We start from the raw sequence: 22,302 nt of genomic DNA on the forward strand, positions 1-22,302 counted from the left end.
GAGGGGGAAAGAAAAATAAAAGTGTTTTTTTTTTAATCAAAAATAGTTGGACCGATTTTAATGAAAAAAATATATGTTATAAACATCGTTTAGACAAATTTAAGAAAATTTTAAGTAATTTTTGTGATAAAAAAACCCGATAAAATAATTTTTGAATTTTTTATAAATTTTTGGGCGAGTGATAGTTCTGAGGTACCACTTTTATATTTTCACAAAAACATCTCTAGATTTTCTTCTTTAACACATATTTTTTTCAAATGAATCGGAGTGGTGGAACATGGTTAAAAATAATAATTCACACAGCGCCGCCGTGCCGCGCCGCGCTGGCTGGGCGACCGCGCCACGGCGCACGGCAATTGTTGTCATGTTGAACTTACATACTAGTTGCAGTGTTGCAATGTTTAGTTGCCAAGAAAAATTATGATATAATAATATAAAATATAATAATACATATGCTATTTCCAGGACGTCTGCAGTTAGCCTATAAAACTTATCGTTTCGGCACATACGAATATGAGAGAAAGAGAGTGAGAACAGTATGTGTGAGAGTTAGAGCGAGAGCGAGAAATTACATTGCATGCAATGGTATTGAACTGCTATCAAACCGCATCGTAAAGATAAAGAACTCGTAAAGATAAAGATAAAGAACCGTTATCAAATGTGTTTTATACAGCTGCCGAATTATGGTTGAACCGCTATCGAACCACATCATACAGCTATCGAACCACTATTGAACCGTTATCAAACTGTATCATACAGCTATCGATCCGCTATTGAACCGCTATGTAACCACTATCAAACTGCATCATACAGCTATCAAACTGCATTGTACAGCTATTTAACCGTTATCAAACTGAATCATACAGCTATCAAACTGCATTGTACAGCTATCAAACTGCATCATACAGCTATCAAACAGTATCATATAGCTATCGATCCGCTATTGAACCGCTATGTAACCACTATCAAACTGCATCATACAGCTATCAAACTGCATTGTACAGCTATTTAACCGTTATCAAACTGGATCATACAGCTATCAAGCTGCATTGTACAGCTATCAAACTGCATCATACAGCTATCGAACCGCATCGTACAGCTATCGAACCGTTATCAAACAGCATCATACATCTATATATCTTATATGTACAGGAAAAGGTATGTAGAAATAAACATTTTATTGCGTTTTATTTTTCTTTATTTTGAAAAAATTTCGCAATTATTTTGGTGTTGCGACCACCAATTATATATTTTAAATACATTTTGTAAAACACAATTCTTAACATGTTTTTCACATCGTATAGTATTACTAACATCTAGATTATTCAAAGATTCAATGTCTTCGTAATCTGCATCCAATGTCTTGATATATATCCCATCATCGACATCGAGCATGTTCATCAACTATTCTCGTTCCTGAAGTCCTTTAACGTATATGATAGTATTGCTGTCATCCGTATTACACACAGCAGATGTAATCAGACGTTTCGCCATGCTGTACGGGATCATCCCGTCCTTCCATCGCAATCCATGATGATAGGCAATCAACCAAGAAGCGCAAGACTTGTCGGATTTTGTAAGAACATGCCATGGCACAGGGCTAGCAAAAATGTAATGCGTGAGAACTGTTCTTTTTCTCAGTACCGTCACTTCCTTTACGATAAATTTTTTATCGACAATAAATCCTTGCAGATCCACAAATGTCGGTACGATCATTATGAGTAACTCTTCAAGACTGTACTTTAATACCAAATATCTCAGTTTTTATCAGTTTGATGTTACATGATTTTGCGCACTACGTTGGACAATGGACAATATTCAATTACACGATCATGTAAAATGAGACAATAAGCGGTAGTATTCGCGAGAACATTTTCTTTGCAATCAAATTCTATGCGCACGTCTACGGTAGCACTCTTGACGGATTCGTTTTGTCGCGAACAGTCAATGACCGCAAAAGGTCCTTTTTCCAGGAATGTGATTACATTGAGCAGCGTTTCACACTCAGATCCATAATAAGATTTACCAAAACGTCGATACATGTCATACAGAATTGCATATCTAGATTTACGAAAGTCTAAATTCATATCGTCATACGGATAAAATTCGGAGTTTAGATAAAGTTTTACGTTGGTCAAATTACAGTCGTCAAAGATTGTAACATCTTGAGACATGATATTTTTTCAACCAGTCTGCAGTGCGAAGATAACGAAGCGCGGTTTCTCGAGTTGAATTGCAGTTTTAACAGCCCATGAATGTTTCGTCGTACTCTGCAGCAAAGGGTACTCGTACAGATCCCAGGAGCGAAAACTCATACTTAGACATTGTCCACTCTCCAAAGCTCGCAGCAAAGATAATTTGTTGACTTCGTTTAACGTAACATGCGGCATTCGCCACTGCACTTTAAATAATTCAATTTCCGGTTGAGCCGTAGAATTTCCGACGATAGAATTGTTATCGTTGCGCGCTCGTATCAAGATCAATTCGTGACGAACGTTAACAATCACGCGTTTGTAATCTTCGCAAAAGCCCAATAATACACTAAGCGGTACGCAAAAGTTGAAGTATCCTTCCGGTAGGTTATACGAAAATTCCCATCCTGCATTCTGCATAATTACTGCTTTGTCATATGATAACGATACATAGTTCTTGAGAGTGCTGGTTATTCCAGCGTTTCTGTTGCGATCAATTTCCACACCGTTGAGTTCATATCGAATTTCATCAAACATGAACGCCACGCAATTATTTCCGAGATTTATCTCATCTTTATCCTTATCCTTATCGTCTTTCTTCTTCATCACCAATCTTCCTTCAACGTAGAGAAAATTTTCACATGGTAACGTGTATAAATCCTGCTGTTGTATGGGTATCCTTATTTCATCGCTGTATCCAAAAGTAGTGTTGGCGTACGGATTGTACGTATGAGTCTCAATCTTGACGATGCTGTCGTCAAAGATAGGCTCGCCTCCAATGTTCAAGATGTTAGACATCTTAGATATTTCGTACGACGAATCCCAATGATTTTAAAAATTCAACGTTTGACGCGAAGAGTTTCTTTTTATCAGACGATTGAATATTTTTAACTGTCGTACAATTTATGTCACACGGCCGAATATTATTGATTGGTGTAAAAATTGTGTCCTTCACCTGCTCATTCAATACGAGCATCTCACGTTATCGTCTTCGTACGTGTAATTTAACGGTAATCTCCTCTCCACGAAAATCGAGTAATTGACCGTCCTGATTCACAATGCGAATCGTCAAATCAGTAATGCTCCGTGCGACGATTGGAAGGTAAATGATCTGTGCAGGCGTTTCCGATATCTTATATCCTGGTGGTACCCTCGGTGAAAATTCATGTATCGTGTGTACGCACTTGTCGTTGCTGTACGCACCTGCAGTCACGTTACATTTTATGCGAATAATATTTACGTTTATGATATTTATAGGTGCATCCGATTCATGCCACAATCGCGATTCAAGAATACGATGCGATGAAAATCCCAATAGCGGTCCAATATTGTTAGGTTTAATGAAATTTATCCGATAAGCACACATAATCTCGCTCTTCATTGTATTATTGTTAGCACGAATCACCAGCGGATATTCGCTCTCGTCTTCATCTTCTTTGCGAAACGTCCTCTTTCCCGCAACATCGGGATGAGATTGTAAAATTGCGCGTTTCAAATATCTATCCATATCACGTAATTCATACGATCCTTCGGGAATCATTATTTCCTTGTCGTCTTTGTCATAGTAAAAATTGTTATTCGACGAATTTACATTAGATATGGTATAGTATGTTTCAAAATCTATGAGGCCGAGCTCGTAATCGCCATCGCTCAAATCTACGGCTGGAAAATAACTTACCGCGAGGATGCTACTCTTGGCGGTTAGCGTAAACGTCAGTGACATGTTGAAACGAATACTGAGTTAAATTGCACAATGTTAGCCTTTAAATTGATTATTAACTGTTTGGAGAAAACGCAAACACAGTTGACCGCAGTTGCAGTCGTAACGTTGATAAGGCGTGTGATTGTACTCGATCCGCTTTACATCTAAATATTGCACCAGTTCTTTCGGCGGTCTAAGATTGCCGAAACTATCAAAGTATATAGCGCGATTTCCCTTCTTTGTGTATGCCACCCAGTGTGTACCCGATCCTTCAGCATTATCTAAATTTACAATACCACCCTCGATTCGATATGCTCCAGCCGTTGGTAATGCCGTACGCATAAAAATTCCTCTAAAGTATGGAATGCGCATACGTTTCGCTAGCTGTAATAATTGTATGTTGGTAGTTACATCTTTCGGCATTTTTAACGTCTCTTTGACGTTTTTTTTTTTTCATCGAAACTCCTTGTCCACGCTTGTATGGAGCGAGATAAACTCCATGACCTTCCATGACGCGATTATGACGTTTTAATTCTTCCAGCTGACGCTGCGCTGCCTTGTTATCATTCACAACTTTCGCAACTCCCGCCGCTCCGCCGACCAACGACCCGAGAATTCCCAACAGCGGTAGAATGGGCAAAACACCGCCGCGTTTCGCTACCGGAAGTATTCGTTTACTCGCTCTCTTCTTTTTATCTCTTTTTTTCTTTTTCAAGCCCATACCGATTTTTGTCTTAGTTTTCATAGCTGCCCAAACGGTTACTGCAGCAGCTCTTTCTCCGAAAGTCGAATCGTTTGCGTTTTCGCGCTTCCGCGGCGAGTATATTGTCAGCTGCATGTCTGTCGGTGAGTTCGTTGCTCCAGAAGTACGCAATGTCGTGTTCGCGACACGCCGCGTCCAACGGATTAATACCCCGATCGCCTCTGGCCAATCGCTTTTTCAGCCTAGTACCCAGACCGCAAAATTGATATCCAGAAATATACAGTTCAAAAGAAAGCGCATTTATCGCACGATTTAACAAGCCGCGACCTACCGCTGGCATTCGCGACAATTCTTTATCAACGGTGCGGGGCCGTCGATGTGCGTCTGCTGCCACGATTGATTATAATGCTCGTAGCAACGACGATAGCTTTGAACCTCTGGATCAGTCTTTATATGTTCCGGAAGCCTGTCCCACACGTGTTTGATATAGTTGCCACACGCGTAGCAAAATAGGTTTCGACACGAATTCTAACTGTTCGGCGCTCAAATCGAGTATATCGGAGGGATGTGACAATATGAGAAACATTTTACATACTGAGTAATTTTGTTCGGCGCGACTTTATAAATAGATTGGTCTTATTATAATTTTTATCAGTTTTTATGAGACCATAGAGGGGGAAAATATGCGGTTCGTATAATATTCACCAGCGATTAAAATAACAAATTTCGATGACAGGATAATGTCCGAACGAAAGATACGGAAGCATGGAAACATGTTGCCGAGTTCTATACGCGGTATAATTTGCGGTCCGTCAAATTGTGGCAAGACAAACGTATTAATAAGTTTGTTGGAAAGTCCGCATGGAGTACGTTTTGAGAATGTGTATGTGTACTCGAAATCATTACAACAACCGAAATATCGATACTTGAAAAATTTATTGACACCGATTGAAGAAGTTAATTATTTTGCATTCTACAATAACTGTGATGTCATTCAGCCGAGTAAAGCGCTTCCGAATTCCATTTTTATCTTTGATGACGTGGCGTGTGATAAGCAAGATACGATAAGAGACTACTTTGCAATGGGGCGACATGTGGATGTCGACTGCTTCTATCTCTGTCAGACGTATGCAAAGATATCGAAACATCTTATACGCGACATTGCAAATTTGCTAACTTTATTTAAGCAGGATGGTACTAATCTAAAGCACGAGTACAACGATTATGTAAGTACCGACATGTCTTACAAGGATTTTAGCAATTTATGTCATACTTGTTGGCAACAGAAGTATGGATTTTTAGTGATAGATAAGGATAGTGCGCTCGCTAATGGACGATATCGAAAAGGATTTAATGACTTTGCAATACCATAAAACAGTCAGTTGTTTTCGATACGTTGACCAAGTAGCGGTTCTCAACATGGATAGCACAGATAACAGTATGAATCGTGAGAATATTGTGAAAGAGATTGCGAAAACGAGTGATTCAATTCGCAAAAAATATCGCGCTTTGAAAGCGGGTTAAGTGCAAGAAGAGATGGCGTTGGAGAGACACTTTAAGCCCATTGTCGAACCATTAAAACAGATTGTTGAAAACACTGTTGGTGAGGTATCAGATCCGATTAAGAATGAAACGTTCTTTTCGGGGGAAGACGAATACGCAGAACCAAAACCGAAACGAAAGCGATTAAACGCTTCACTTAACAATTCTATGATGACTTCTACTCCTGTTAAAAAAATGAGACGATCAAAAACTGTACCAACTAATTTGAATGAAACATCGCAAATATTACATGATAATGATTTATCATACAGTCATGTACTTTCTGTCGAAGACGTTTTTGAAGTCGCAGTCAATGAACCGCTTGTGACGTCTATTCGACAACAGTTGGAAACGCGAGAAGGACGTAAAAAGTTGCACACACATTATGGTCCATTAGGATCAAAAATATATGGGAGCTGTTCTGAGTGGTAAAAAACCAGTCATAATAGATACTGTTTACGGAGTTTATTTCACCGACTTTGGAACGATGCTCGGCGATAAACGCATCGACATACATAAGAATGACAGCATAGTCATAAATGGTGAAATATATGTGGGAACGCCTGGTTTGTATGAATTAATTTTCATGAAAATTCCCAACATGTACACGAATAATGACCTGCAGAATTATAAAAACATTCTATTGGCGACAAATGCGTATAGACGCGGACATAATGCACATAATCAAGTAATGGTCAACAAAGGGTCTAAATATAAAAATATAATTGCGCCCTTAGTAACAGACGCAAAAGTTGAACAAGGTATACCGAGCGCTATTACATTAAATGATAACAAGATCGATTATGTTCATTGGGATGATCCCAACGAGCTTGTGGATCGCTTTCGATTGCTCGAGGCCTTACACCAGGCAAGACACAATACTCACGACAACGAGATTCTATCAATTATTGAGGAACTTCGCGTGGCTGGTCTTATAAATTAAAACTGCATGAAACAAATCATTTAGTCAACATCGAAATGTCAATCAACAAGTTTGGAACATCGCTTAGAAGAGGTGCGGAACCATACTATCAATGGAGCGGATTAGTCAGAAATTATGTGCGCGATAACGCTCTTTGCATGGCTGCCACTGATTTTGATGCAAAGTCGCGCAAGATTCGACGTGTAGCACTGCCTGTAGACGATAGTGATGCAACGAATAAACGATACGTACAGCAGACCGTGAAAATTTTAAAGGATCGACAGGATAATATCGAGAGGAAGATTGAGACACTCCAAAGTAGAGTAGAAATTACAGCTCATATGCTAAACGAGTTTCAAAGACAGCTCGACGCGGTGACGCATCGTGCAGAGTAGAAAAGTCGATACATCGAATATATATGCCATTTGTATATTATACTCCAAGCATGTCTGAGAAATAATTGGTTGAGGAGTTGCATGCTTCGGCGAGAAGAAATTTTCCTCGAAGACGTGTCATAGTTTGCGGATACGATGACCTGTGGCAGGCGGATGTGGTTGAGATGCGTTCTTACACGCAATTTAACCGAGGTTATCACTACATACCGTTATCGACGTGCTGAGCAAGCATGCATGGGCTGTGCCGCTCAAGGCCAAGAGTGGTAGCGAAGTTGCTATTACGATTGCAAAGATAATTCGGAAAGATGGAAGATGTCCGAAAAATTTGCAAACAGACAAAGGAAAGGAATTTTACAACGCAAACGTGCAGAAACTATTGAAAAAACATGATATCCATCATTATTCCACGTACTCTATAATGAAAGCATCAGTTGTCGAACGCTTTAACCGCACATTAAAGAACGTTATGTGGAAACAATTTACACTCAATGGAAATTATAGATGGCTCGATCTACTGCCACGTCTCGTGTCAGATTACAATGTACGAAAGCATCGAACTATCGGCATGCGACCCATCGATGTTACGCCTGCAATCGCTAAAAAACTCTTAACCACGGTGTACAGTCATGTAAAAATTGCAGCACACGCACGATTTAAAGTAGGTGACTCGGTACGCGTCAGCAAATTCAAAACTGTTTTTGAGAAGGGCTATACACCAAATTGGACTACGGAGATATTTAAAATCATCAAAGTACAGCGTACTTATCCTGTGACATATCTACTGGAGGATTCCTGTAAAAAACCTATCGCTGGAGGATTCTACGAATATGAGCTGCCGCGTGTTGCAAATCCTGACGTGTATCTTGTTGAAAAAATATTACGCAGAAAGGAGATGAGGTTTATGTCAAGTGGTTGGGATTCGATGGATCGCATAATTCATGGATACATAAAGACAATGTTATTTAATCCATATAAAAATTGTTTTTATTATATTTACATAAAAGTACAATGTAACCGTATAAACATAAAATACATTATTAATTTTATATTATGCGAGATTTCTTTATCATCCTTCCATCATCCTTAATACATTCTTATTATTAATACTTGTACTTTATTAATACTTTTATATAAAAATACGAATAAAATTATAATGTAAAACTATAAAATGTGTATATAAAATATAAAATATTAAAGCGGTATTCGATAATGCCCCCACGGTAACGTTTCAACTGAATCGGGTATAAGGTATCTCTTATCGTCATATGGACTCAAAGCAATTTTCGTTTCGGACACCGTACATACTTCATGCATCTTGGATCTTATGCATGATTGGCGGCGCGTCATCTCGATCTCATCTCTCAAACACTGGGTGTAATCATCGAACGTTATGGTTTGCGCTACTACACTATTTTTGACACCTTTCGCCTTTTTCGTATCCTTCTTTCCATCCACCTTCAACGCATACATCTTTGCTCTAAGTCCAACAAACTCGGTCATTATCATACTATTGTTCTCATCTTTCATTAGACCCGGAACTATTTTATTCTCGAGAGGCATACCGTATGTGTTGTCGATCGGATAATCGCTCGTGTCAAATCTAGCGATATCGCGTTTCATCGTCTCGTAAATATCCTCACACTCGACAAGATATACGAGACTGTCGGTGTCGGTGTACATGACTACATTTATCACGATACAGAGGTAACATGTACTCGTGGTGAAATTCATATAGACGCGTCTTAGAAATATCTAAGATACACATACCTACGTAAATCGGCTTATATAATTTTATCTCGAGTTTTTTAAGTTCAACAGCGATTAAATTTTCCGCAAAAATACTTCGACTATGAAAATTTGGTTTTGCGATCATTGTCTCCGCTCCATACCGCCCCGCCCATTTCGTCAACAATTTAACGTCAACATGATTGCGTACATTCTCCATGGTTTTACCAAACACCGCATTATTCATTAATTTATACAAATGTTTTTCGAAATCATTTTTAGCGAGGGTTCGGAATTGTGTATTTAACTCTATGTATTTACAGAGCCATGGAGATTGTGCGAATTGTAATATACAGTGTATCTTCACGATACGAAGACCGTGACGCGTGCACTGCTGCAGGTTGCGGTAGTGGATGACGTAACGTTTCTTATCATACAAGGTCGCTAAAAGTTTATATTCACGCTTGCCTGGTAATTTATCGCGTGTCGGGCAGAAAGGTATGTCAGTGTGCTCATCATGAAAGTCTCGAGGATACTTGAGATCAACTTCGAGAATGTATCCTGTTGGTGAATCAGGAGCGATCACACATTCGTCAAAATTTGAGACATCTGTGACCCATTGAAATTCTCCATAGGGCAACGGTTGACACATTGCCCATCCGTACAAATTATTGACATCAAAGTACATAAGATATGAGTATGGTTTCAATGGATCGTACGTCTGCATGTACTTGTTATTGGCTCGCGCATGTCTGCTTGAACATTGACTGAGGCCACCGCGTATACCATGTTTTATAAACATTACCATGTCAATGTCAGTAAGCAGTTCGAAAGTGATGTATTTTAACATAGCATCCCACGTGTATCCGGGGAGAGTGTAATAATGTGCGGGATCGAGACCATAACTTTCTAAGCATTTATCGCGGAAATTTTCAAAAATATCAGCTAATAATAAAACATCTGTTTTCAAATATAAATCGCTATATTCACCCAACGTTCGAATGGAGAATCGCTTCCAAACATTCTTGGCGTGCGCGTAATCGCTCTCGGATACAGTATCACCGGTCAAGGAACTGTAAAATGATGCGCGCGGCGGTAAACACATGTCCTGCAGCTTGTTCACGCAATCCACGTACTCGTACGGAAATACACCTTTTCGTGTCAATAAATTGAAATCCTCGTCAGACAAGTGTAAAAATTTGGAACGTACAATTTTTAATTTTTCTTTGCCTAGAAATGATGCCAATTTTTCGAGACTAGTATTTAAAAATTTATATCAATCTATAAACCGTAGTTTTATGTAATTGTGTGGATTTAATTTATCGGCTGTGTCTATGACATGTTTTGTGAAAGAAATGTACTTTTCTTTCGTGATGGGGAGTATGTCGGTCTTCCCTTTGAACGCAGTGGCTATTTCCTTAATAATGAAATGTGAATCCTATCCAGATAAATTATGAAAAATAATTGGCATGTATGATACATTTCGATAATTTAGATTACAAAGTGAATGTGCTGGATCGCGGTAACGACCGGTCAGGTGACAATGATCGCGCACCCGCGTATCTTCTGGCGCAAACGGCTTATCGCAAATATGACACCGCGTCGCGCTACGGTATGCCTCCAATTGTTCCTTCGATAACGTTTCCATGGGGACATGGATAAACGAGTTTTAACATTATGCGTTAATTCTTCGAGTTGTTTCGTGAACCATGCGACGCAATCTTTATCGCGACGAAACCTATACGTAGATAACGCGTCGTCGTACGAGCATCGCACGTAGTATCCGATGCTGAATACTTCGTGTTGTTGATATGTGTACGACGCTTGCTCTGCATCATGTTGTGTCTTCCACAGCACATACTCGAGGTCTGCGTAGACGACGAAGGGCACTCGTTCTTTGTGGTTTACGTTCTGAAAATTCAACCATTTGTTGTCTTCAGCGGGCAGTGTGATGGCACAGTCGTTCATCGTCTGGCAGTCCACATCATGTGATTGCAGCCTCTCGCAAGACGAAAAATAGTGCAAGCACCTGTAAAAAATAATTTAAAAAATTTTACTTTCTTTTTTGCTAGATCATGAAAGATTTTTTTTTGCAAGAGAATATAGTATACATACCGATCACAAATGTATCTTTTTCCATCATGTTTATTCAGTTGGGAGCTGAAGAGACGGGACAGATTTTTTATCCATGCAAAATGACCTACGCTGTTTTCGCGCAGATTTTAGTATAATAAATTGATGTGCTTCTCTTTCTTGTCGTTGGAGAGCCGCAGCGGAAAAATCTTTAGCATTGCCATTTCCTTTTTAATTCTATAGACGTTAATTGATACATTGTTAAGACTCTCAAATTTTCCAATGTTCTTTAGTGTAACGGGAAACGCAATGTCGTCAAACTTTAGAACTGTTGCATAATGCGGATACGATGACTCTCTATCACTATGTCTTTCGACAGGGTGTAGCGCGGCAACCACTGACCACGCGAAGCATGCATTGTCCTTTGAATTAATGTTTACTACCGCACGTTTTGTCATTATTTCTTACGGCAAAGTCATGTAACATCCCGCATGTAAAGGATTGTACTTATTTATATTTAGAATCAAATTGAGAATTCGCGACAGCGCCCATCCGCTATCACGTTCTTGAAACTCTTCGAGCGACGCTAATGTGGGCTCGATAACGCGTCGCTCATACCACTCGTCCAAATTTGACGCTCGAAATAGTTCACAATTTTTAGTGTTTATACTTTTGTTCGCACGTTTATTACCCGTTACAAACACACCGTTAAACATAGTGTTTACTTTCACACTATTGTGTTTTTCTAGAGCGTCCCACACTCGCTCAAGCACTATACCACCTGCATCTTCTAAAAACGTTCGCGGTTCGATATAGTTTGTATTTATCACCACACCTGTCTGAATGCGATTCTCAAACGCTGCATCTATTTCCCGCTACACGAGTCTGTCCGCGTTATTACTAGTGCTCGCGTAATTACCGCCTACATGTACAAAACGTCTTTGTAATAACGTTTTTTCACTCTCGAGTCGCGCGATCCTCGCAACCAACGATTGTCTCTGTCCGACGGCGAGCCGTGGACGCTTGACGCGGCTATGTTCCTCAAGCTGTTGTATAAATTCGTTTTCGCATCGCTGCAACCACATGAAACACTCGCCCAAGTTAGCGACTCCATTTGCTTGCTCTAACAGCTCGCGTTCCATTTGATCGAAATGTTCCACGTTTTTTTTATAACGTTTTGACACTTTTTAGCAATCACAGTTTTGCGTCGCGTTCGGATCATCAAATGTGATACCATGTGCTTCCCGACCAGTTATCACTCGTCACTCGAATCACTTTCGCGTCGCGTTCGAATCATTAAATGTGACACCGTGCGTTTTCCGACCAATTATATATATTCTCATCATTTCTTTGTTTTAACTGAAGCACTGTCATATCAGCATTAGTACATCTGCGCTTCACTTTTGCAAGATTTGCATTCTTCGAATGCACGATTTTGAATGATCTCATCAGAAGATAAGATAAATGATTTATGTACGTGCCTAAAACATATTTTGTCACAGCAGCCATACATCAGCGCTTTTGCAAGATTCTTCGAATGTGATTTTTTTGAATGATCTCATCTGTTAAGGTTAAGGTTATCTAATATGGCGAAGAAATAAATTGAAAAGCTGATTTAATTTTGTGAAAAAAAATGATATGCGATGGCAGGAAAAGCGAGTGGATTTAAAAACCAAAATTAACTTTTATTATATAAGCTAATCACAAACACATATATAATTATCATAAGAAAAGTAAGATGGAAATTACAATAATATCCATATACAGATATTCAACAATAACATTAATTTGAAGATGACTGTTAAACTTAAATGCTAATTAAAATTGAATGTATGAACTGTTCAAAAGAATAATATGAGTATTGATAACAAATAATTCTAATAATAATTTAAAAATTAAATGAAATTTAAGTAAACTGAAGATGCGTATTCTATCGGTGCTCTCTCGTTCTGACTGTTGAATTTCGTCATCCTTAAGTTATCTTATCAAAGTGTCTGATTGTGACGTTCGTTCATAACCGTTCACTTCAACTGTTCGCTCGTATGTAATTGTAAAAAACCATACCTGTTATAAGCTAGATAGTTGCAGCGGTCAACCTTTGGACTTCCGAAGGCCCCACTAAATGGTTATAGATTTCCTGTGCGCTTCGCAAGGCCCAATGTGTTAAAGTGAGAGGGTCGCCACCACGCTTCGTAATGGCTTCCCGAGTGAGAGAGAGATAGCTGCCGTAGCGCTTCGCTAGGCTTGTATGATTGCTTGTGAAAGACGGCCGTTACGCTTCGCAAGGCTTTTTCCAAGTAACACTGTCACCGTGGCGCTTCGCCAGGTTATCCTTTAATAGCTGCGTATTCCTAGAGACTTTCTGTACTGACGTTCTGTCCGAGATTTTGATAAACAGATCTATGTACTGAAAACCGGTACGAGAGCTTCGCCCGTGCATCTGCCAGAACGTTCTGTACGAGCTCACCGGCGTTCCCCCACCGCGTTGCCGCGAAGCAGAGAAGAGCCGGACCGCCGAGAGTAGGGGGCCTCGGCGCAACGTCGTGAACGCAGGGCAAGTCTCCTCAAGTTCCCTAACCAAGGGCGCTGCTCCCTCCAGACCTCTTATTTCGGCCGGGAAATTTAAAACAGGCGAAAAGGTTTCTCCCTTCTAATTCCATCGGGTTTTAAACGCTAATGAGAGTATCGCGCTAGTTCGTCAACGTCTGAACATCATCAGAAAATATCAAATAATTTGTATACGTGCCTAAAGCATATTTTTACATCACAGCTGCCATACATCGGCGCTGACTTTTCAAAATTTGCATTCTTTGAATGTATGATTTTTAAATAATCTCATCAAAAATATGAAGACTATGGGATTTGTTCCCACTACTCTTATTGAGGTATGTGGAGGGGTGTACAGTATAAAAAGAGTTTAGGCATCTGTACCCGTTTGTTACCGGACAGCAAAGGTTTCTGAAACGTTACTGCAATCGGTGAAAGACGAACTTCTCGAGGATGAACTATTACGTTCCGATCCAGCAAAATAAAGCGTGTGATAAACCGTAAGTATTTTTTATTTTTATATATTTTTTTCTATATTTTCTTCTATATTTCCTTCTACATTTATTCGCACTTATTTCTAATTCCCTGTATTCTTTTTAAAGAACATTATCGCAGCCGCGCTATATTCCGCGCATCTTGGGAAGGAGATATGCTTTGACTGCTACAGCATATAAATATTTGGACATCGGAATCAGGGTGGAATCTATGCCCTGTGTAGAATTATTGATTGGTGATAACCGAAGTCGCATAGGTCACCTACACCTGACTTATGCGATATAGAAAACGTTCATCGAGAGACGTGTGGATATTGTGCAACTCATGCAGGCAGCTGTACCTTCTTCAAGAATTTCGATTCATGATTTAGTTATAGATCTCGTAAATATACGTAAAGAAAATATTGTAAAGTTAACATTATATAATACTAGTATGTATATGAAACCATCAACCATACAATTCTTATTAGAACTGGAAGATTGTGTTGAACAAGTATGCTACTAATTGCATCAAAATATTTATATTGTTGGTGAAAAATATAAACAATTTGTTACTATTTTACGTCAAAATCATATCACTAATAAAAGTGATGCTGTAAAGATATTACATGAAAAATATAATAAGACGTGCCTTGTAGATTGTGAGTTATTGGCTTATGCATTCGACAATATTGTATATGATGCTTTACAAAACGAATAAATGAAAAAAGTCTCATAGATTATGAACTTATGCATCAGACAAATATTGTATATGATACGTTATGAAATAAATAAATGAAAAAATTTATAAATAATTATTCTAACTTATTTTCTCTCTGCCCTATTCCTTTGCGGTATAATGGCGTGCGGAACTTGGTAGGAGATACATAGATAAGATGGGTGGGAACGTATATATGTGACTGTGTATGAAAGAACGAATGAAAGAGAAAGAGAGAATGATAAGACTACATGGTTGAAGATATCACGTACAGGCGACAAATACATTCAGTAGAAGGAGATCGCGAGCACCGCGGCGATTGCTGTTGAAAGAGATCGCGTACGGGCGAGAGAAATAGATTCGCAACAGAGAGAGAGCACGAGCACCGCGGCGGCGGGCGGCGGGCGGCGGGCGGCGGTGGCGGGCGGCGGGTGGCGGCGGCGGCGTCGGATCCCGATTCCCCCTCTACGGTCGCGGGGATCCGAAAATCATGCATCGACAATTCCCGCATCGCGGCCGTGGACCCGAAAATCCCGCGTCAGCAATTCCCGCACCGCGAGACCCCACCCCAATCCGCGTGACGTCATGCCCCCGCGCGCCTACGAGTTCTCCCCGCACACCCGCTCCCCCCTCGGAGCACCTGGGTTAGAACTGTCTCTGTATTAACTACTATATTGTATTAAGGGGCTACATACATCCAGAGACGTAAAAAATAGGCTTTTTTCTCGATTTTTTTTTTCGAAACGTAATGTCTGTAATTAATCCTAGTTTTCTTTACTTTAAAATACATTCTTAGAACATGTTTCAGAATAAATTTGAACTAAAAATATTAAAAAATGGCGGACATATTGTCCTCGTCGCAAGACCATGTTGAAAAAAAGTCCGCTCCGCGGTGCCAATTGCAGCTCGTACAGGACTTATCTGAAACAGACCAGCCTAGAATTTTCTTAAACTGAATGATATTATCTAGTCTTTATCGTAGTCGATTTTTAAAATATCGATTTTTGGCAAAATGGCGGCTGTTTAAAGAAAAAAAGCGATTTTTAAGGTAAAAATCGATGGTTTTTTTAACTTTAAAAAAAGTAAGAGCTCTAAAAAAAACCGCCACGATAAAGACTGCCTTTTTTTGTGTAGATTAAGCCCTCCAAATTTTAAGTAAATCGGTCCAGCCGTTTCCGAGATATTTTTGGCACGCACATTAAAAACATGGTTTCGAGAAAAACGCGTTTAAAGTTTGACATTCGGTTAAAACGTAGATAATTTTTTTTCAAACTTACATGGAGTTATCCACTCCAGGGCCATACAGTGAACTCTCCCCAGATGTAGCGGCATCAAAGGCTTTGATTCCAACTTGCCGGCGTAATATTCTTATGTAAGCTATCTGCTGCGAAGGATTAGAAAGCGCCCTTTGCGCCTCAGCATCGTCGAACGCGCTTAGACCTTTCTCGCTATATCTCCGATAATTTTCAAGAAATCACATTGAAACTTGCAAGGGATATTCTCAAGACCTTATACTTTACGAATGTGCACAAAACAAAAAATCCATTTTTTCAAAATTTCTGGGTATATGTAGCCCCTTAATTTTTTTATTTAAGTCAGGTCAACATTACAAATTTATTGAATATTTTTTTCACTATAACATGTATCAATGCAGTGTATTTTGATTGATATTTTTTAAATTATTTTGTTTTATAACATTTTCATAATGTTTATTTTAAAATGTTATATAACATGGCAATAACAATGTTATGTTGCAGTAATGTTTAGTGTAATAACAGTTTAGTATTGCATTTGTTATACGCACGTTATGTTATAGTCATATAACATACGAATAACAAGTGTTTATTACTTGTTACTTCCATGTTATATTGCTGTAATGAATGGTGTTTACTGGGATATTGCATGAAAAATGTGATAAAATGTGTCTCATTGATTGCGAACTATTGGCATATGCATTGGATAATATTTTGTATAATGTTTTGCATGACAAATAAATGAAAAAAATTTGTACATAATTATTCTAATTTATTTTCTCTCTTACATATTTGCTTAGCAGTATAATGGTATGCAGGACTGACACTGAGTAATAAGGTCAAATACATAGATAAGATGCAATAGGTGGGAACACATGTACGTTAATGGCAGATTGCGTATGAAAAAGTGAACGCAACGGATGAAAGAAAAAGAGTCAAAATGATAAGACCGCGTACGGTTGGAGACATCGCGTACAGGCGAGGAACATACAGATTTGCAATAGAAGGAGAGAACGAACAACGCGACAACGGCGGCTGCCAACGCAGATTCCGGAGCGCAATTCCCTCTCCCGCTCAGCTCTTTCCCGGGGACGGTCGCGGACTCCGAAACGTGACTGCAAAACGTGATCCCTCCTTCTATTTATCTTGGCGCGCAGCGGGATCCCGATCCCCCCCTCCCCCGCATCAGCGGATACCCCCTGCAACCCGCTCGCCCCTTGGAGCTCCCTAGTTAGAATCGGCCTCTTACACCTACTGGAAATGTTAATGATATCTTTAAAAAGTTCTCTTAAGGAGTTAATGATATCTTTAAAAAGTTTTCTTCTACCTCTCAATAATACTCACTGGATTTATCTTAAATGTCATCTTTTATAGTGTAAAAGTCATATATTTATGTACTTATCCTAAGTTTAAACAGATTTATTGTTTTAAAAGACACGTGACTCGCGCCAAGTAAACGCGCAGCGCGAGCCTGACCGTGCTCTTTACGCGAGTACGTGACTTGCGAGCATTATCGCCATCCCGACACCCGAGATTATCGGATCTCAGAAACAGCTAAACAGATCGAGTTCTAACTAGGCTCAATCGAAAGCTTGGGGTCGATTTGTAGTAAGAAAACTATTTTTATTTTTTCTCTACGTACCCTATGAGAGAAGATATCACGACACAAAGCCCAAATGTCAAAATTTTCATGTAAAAAACGTCGGTATCATCATCGACCTCTCAAATCAGAAAATGTCACTTTCACACTTTTGATACAAGAGGCGCTTGTGTGCTATAAACGTCAGGTTATTTAGAAATCTGTTATACCGATGAAATATGCTGCATGAACAGAGGTCACATTCGCATGCTTCTTGGACAACGTTTTGTTTCACGCATAATGATATCTAACGTGAATCATATTACACAGTAAAGTTGTATTAGTGGATAATGCAATTCATTAATCAATGATTAAAATATTCGCTTTAATTAATCTATATATGTTACATCATAGGTTAAATTTGATGAAAAATATTTTATCTTAGGTTTATTTGATACATAAATAAATGTGATATGTATGTATTTATAAAGGTTGAATCAAAAGTGTGATTTTTTGCTTAAAGAAACACACATATATATTACTTAAGTTGAATTAGTTTAAATTTCAGTTAAAAAGTATTATCTTGGATTTATTTGATACATAAATAAATGTGATTTTTTCCATCCAAAGGTATATAACACTTAATTGAATTTGATCAAAAGTTTTATCTTGGATTTGTGACTTTGTTTATTAAACAAGCACGTCGGAAGCAAATGATAACAGAATCAATTAAAGATGGCAGGAAATTTTAATGATTTCAAAATAATTATTGGCAGAATATAAAATAATCTATGACAATTTTGGTAGAGACGGACTTTTGTAACAAATATAATGAAACACACATATAAGATTACACACATATAAAATGACATACATATAAGATTACACAACAACAAGAAATTATTTAAGTTAGTAGTTTACAAAATTATTCATACAATAAAATTCAACGGTTAGTCACATTAATAATCACGCATTTCATACAATGAGCTTTATGCAATAAAATTATAATGTTAAGATTTACAAATGAATAAGTAGTATTATTTGTGAATAATAAGCATAATGAAAATTATGGAACAATACAAGGATTTAGATTTTTACATCAACAATTTTTAATAAAGCACGTGAATGTTCTTTGTCGCACATAAAGCCGGGATAAAAATAATATTACATCAACAGTATTTCAAGTGAATTGACGCATATGCAAAGAAAGTTATAGAAACTTTGAATAATAAATGTTTAATATTTAAGTAAAATGTCTCTCATTGGTTTAATGACTCAGAAAATAATGCATTTGATAGTAATGCATCTGATAGTAACGACAGCATGAAAACGTAACTGAATAATTGCTGGATAGAACAGCTGAACGGAAACCTCTGAGTTGAGTTCTGTCGGTTAGCCGTCGTGTTAGTACCGAAGCAGGATGAAATCACTCTCAAGAACTCAACTGAAATCACTCTACAGAGGTTCCGTGTACCTGGAGCTTGATCTCCTTCTCTCTCTCTCTCTCTCTCTCTCTCTCTCTCTCTCTCTCTCTCTCTCTCTCTCTCTCTCTCTCTCTCTCTCTCTCTCTCTCTCTCTCTCTCTCTCTCTCTCTCTCTCAGCAGGCCGTAGAATTTGGGGTCGAATATGTCCCTCTCTCTCACTCTTTCTCTCGGTAGGCCGTAGTATGGTATCGAGTATGTCTCTCTCTCTCTCTCTCTCTCACTCTTTCTGCTCGCCGTGGTGACTGCAGGAATTGAATACGAACTCTATCTTTCTGCAAGCCGTAGGGTCTGCAGGAACTGATTATGCAGTGTACTTGGCCGTTGATACGTCTCTGCTTGGATGTGCAACCAATTTGCACGAGATACGTGGCACCTAACGAAAGACTTTTACAATACGTATGTATTGTAATCTCAATGAGCGTCTTACTCCAACGCTCGTCTCAGAAAGAATGAATTAAAATCTGACTGTCTGTTTGTAGCGTCGTCAAGAGAAATTGGGTCAAACGACGCAAGATCAGACGTGAGTCGCGTCGAGGAATCGGTCAATGTCCTCGGTATTCATCATGTACGAATGTACACAACTACATAGAAATTATCTTATGCATATGCGTCCTTTAAATTTCTGAACAGACTTTTTCCTTAAAATAAAATATTACTTAGTCTATGTTATACTGGGTTATGTAAATAACGATGGCCTTGTAGGTAGAACACATTTTATTATAAGTCAGAGTTCCTCTTACACCAGACAAGCGGAACGATGTATATCGAACGCGCGCGAGTGAGTTTGGTAGGCATAAGAATAGGTAGGGCGCTACACTCGTATAAGGCGCGGACGGTAAGGTAGAATACTAACACTCCCCCTCGAGTGTAGTGTCAAGATGATCTGGTTTGACTCCGACGAGGGCCAGACATCTGTAGTGTTTGACCTTGGCTAATCCCTTTGTGAGAAAGTCTGCGGGCATTTTCTTTGAAGGAAGATGTTTAATTTCTAATTTACCGCTATGAAGGACTTCTCTTACGAAATGATGCATCAAGTCAATGTGTTTCGATCTTGCGTGAAACACATGATTCGTTGCCAGGAGTTGTGCTCCGCGGTTGTCAATCATTACTTGAATCCTTGTGGAATCAGAAAGCTTGAGTTCTGATAAGAATCCTTGTAGGTATATGGCCTCCCTAACAGCTTCTGTCAGGGCCATATACTCCGCCTCGGTGGAAGAGAGAGCCACGGTGCGCTGCTTCCTGGATTCCCAACTTATAGTAGCCCCGCTTAGGCTGAACACGAATCCGGTGTAGGATTTACGATCTACTGGGCATCCAGCCCAGTCGGCATCAACGAATCCCTTCAGAGCTCCAGCTCCTTTGTAGTACGTTATCCCGTAGTTGATAGTTCCCTTGAGATATCTAAGGACCCGCTTTGCTGCCCTCCAGTGCTGTTCATTGTGACAGGTATTGAACTGACTTAGACAGCTAACGATATGCGAGATGTCCGGTCTCGTGGCGATCGCCAAGTAATTAAGGGCTCCGACGAGTTCTTGGTAGGGCTTGGTCTCCATGGGCCGTCCTGTCCCATCGGTACCCCGTTCGAGTTTTATGCCTGGTTCCGCGGGAGTCTCGACTGGATTACAGTCTTCCATCCGAAATCGTGAGAGAAGCTCTCGAATATAACCAGATTGGGAAATAGTGATCCGGTTTTCTCTTCTGGTGACTTCAATGCCCAAACAGTAGCGCGCTGCTCCCAGATCCCTCAACTTGAATTTCTGTAACAGACCTTTATGAAAGATATTAAGATCTGTTTGGTTACGATAGAATATTAAAATGTCATCCACATAGATCAGGACTATTAATAGATCTCCCCCTCGTTTTGAGTGGTAAACGCATGGGTCTGCATTGGTAGGGGTGAAACCCAACCCCCGGAGTGTTTCGTCAATTTTCTTGTGCCACTGACGACGGCCTGCTTCAGACCATAGAGAGCCCTCTGCAAGCGACAGACCTTCTCGCCTTCTCGAATTTGATGCAGCATCTTCTTGGCCTGGTCTCTTACGTTGTGTTCGTTGTCTCCCTCGATGATCCTGTTAAGCATTTTGTAAGAACATCAGGTACTTCCATGTATACCTCTTTTTCGCTGGTGCCGTGCAGGTAAGCGGTCGTTATATCCATCTGATGCACGTTCAGATCGTATTTGACTGCGAGAGCGAGCAATAATCGCATGGATCCCAAACGGGCGACGGGAGCGATATCCGATAATATTACGATCCTTGGGTCGATTCACGATTCGCCACGTCTTGTTTCTTATTAGGCAGCCGACTTCCTCGACGATGGCGTTCATCCATTCTTCCTTGTCCGGTCCGTTAAGCGCTTCCTCGTAAGGGACTTCCGATGAGAGACTGACCAAGTTCGCCTCTGGGTCTTCCTGGACTTCCGATTCATCGTAATCCGAATCCTCTTGATGTTCTTCCTGGGTGCTTGGTCCGGGTAGATTAATCTGCTGTTGCGAAGGTTGATACAGTTTTCGCGGGCGTCCTCTTTTTCCTGTGTGAACCGTCTTGGGTCTACCAGGGCCTCTTTTAGGAGTCTCCGCGAGATTGTCGCGTCGCTCTGTGTCTTCTCCTATCAGAGTGTCGTCATTCTGCGATTCGTCTCCAGGTTCCTCGTGATTATTACTTATGCGATAATCAAAGAAAGGGAGTATAATAGACTCTTCCGGATTGTGATCTGAGTTCCGACCTTGACGTGGTCACCCTCTGCTTGCTGGGAACCCACACTCGATAACTTTTGGATGGTTTGTCATATCCGAGGAAGATACATTTAATTCCTCGTGGGTCAAGCTTTCCTTTACCGGGAGCCTTGTCCAATATATAGGCTGTCTCCCCGAAAGTTCGCATATGCTTAACATTTGGTCGCTTTCCATGCCATAGTTCATGTGGTGTCTTACCTTCCAATACCTTTGTTATACACCGGTTTCGGATGAAGTTGGCCGTGACTGCTTCTGCCCAA

General features: G+C 39.7%; 1 protein-coding gene and 1 pseudogene across 1 annotated transcript; both read right to left on the reverse strand.

The window, feature by feature from the left end:
• Positions 1-8,647: 8,647 nt before the first annotated feature.
• LOC118647498 lies at positions 8,648-10,829 on the reverse strand. Its single transcript, XM_036292539.1, has 4 exons — positions 10,682-10,829; positions 10,172-10,333; positions 9,224-10,126; positions 8,648-9,138 (listed from the first exon to the last, which is right to left on the reverse strand). Exons 1-4 carry the CDS (start codon positions 10,827-10,829, stop codon positions 8,648-8,650), a joined length of 1,704 nt encoding a protein of 567 aa, XP_036148432.1.
• LOC118647655 lies at positions 10,433-11,712 on the reverse strand (annotated as a pseudogene).
• Between the last annotated feature and the right edge of the window lie 10,590 nt (positions 11,713-22,302).

The sequence above is a fragment of the Monomorium pharaonis genome, chromosome 10, assembly GCF_013373865.1.
Source record: "Monomorium pharaonis isolate MP-MQ-018 chromosome 10, ASM1337386v2, whole genome shotgun sequence".
Lineage (NCBI taxonomy): Eukaryota > Metazoa > Arthropoda > Insecta > Hymenoptera > Formicidae > Monomorium > Monomorium pharaonis.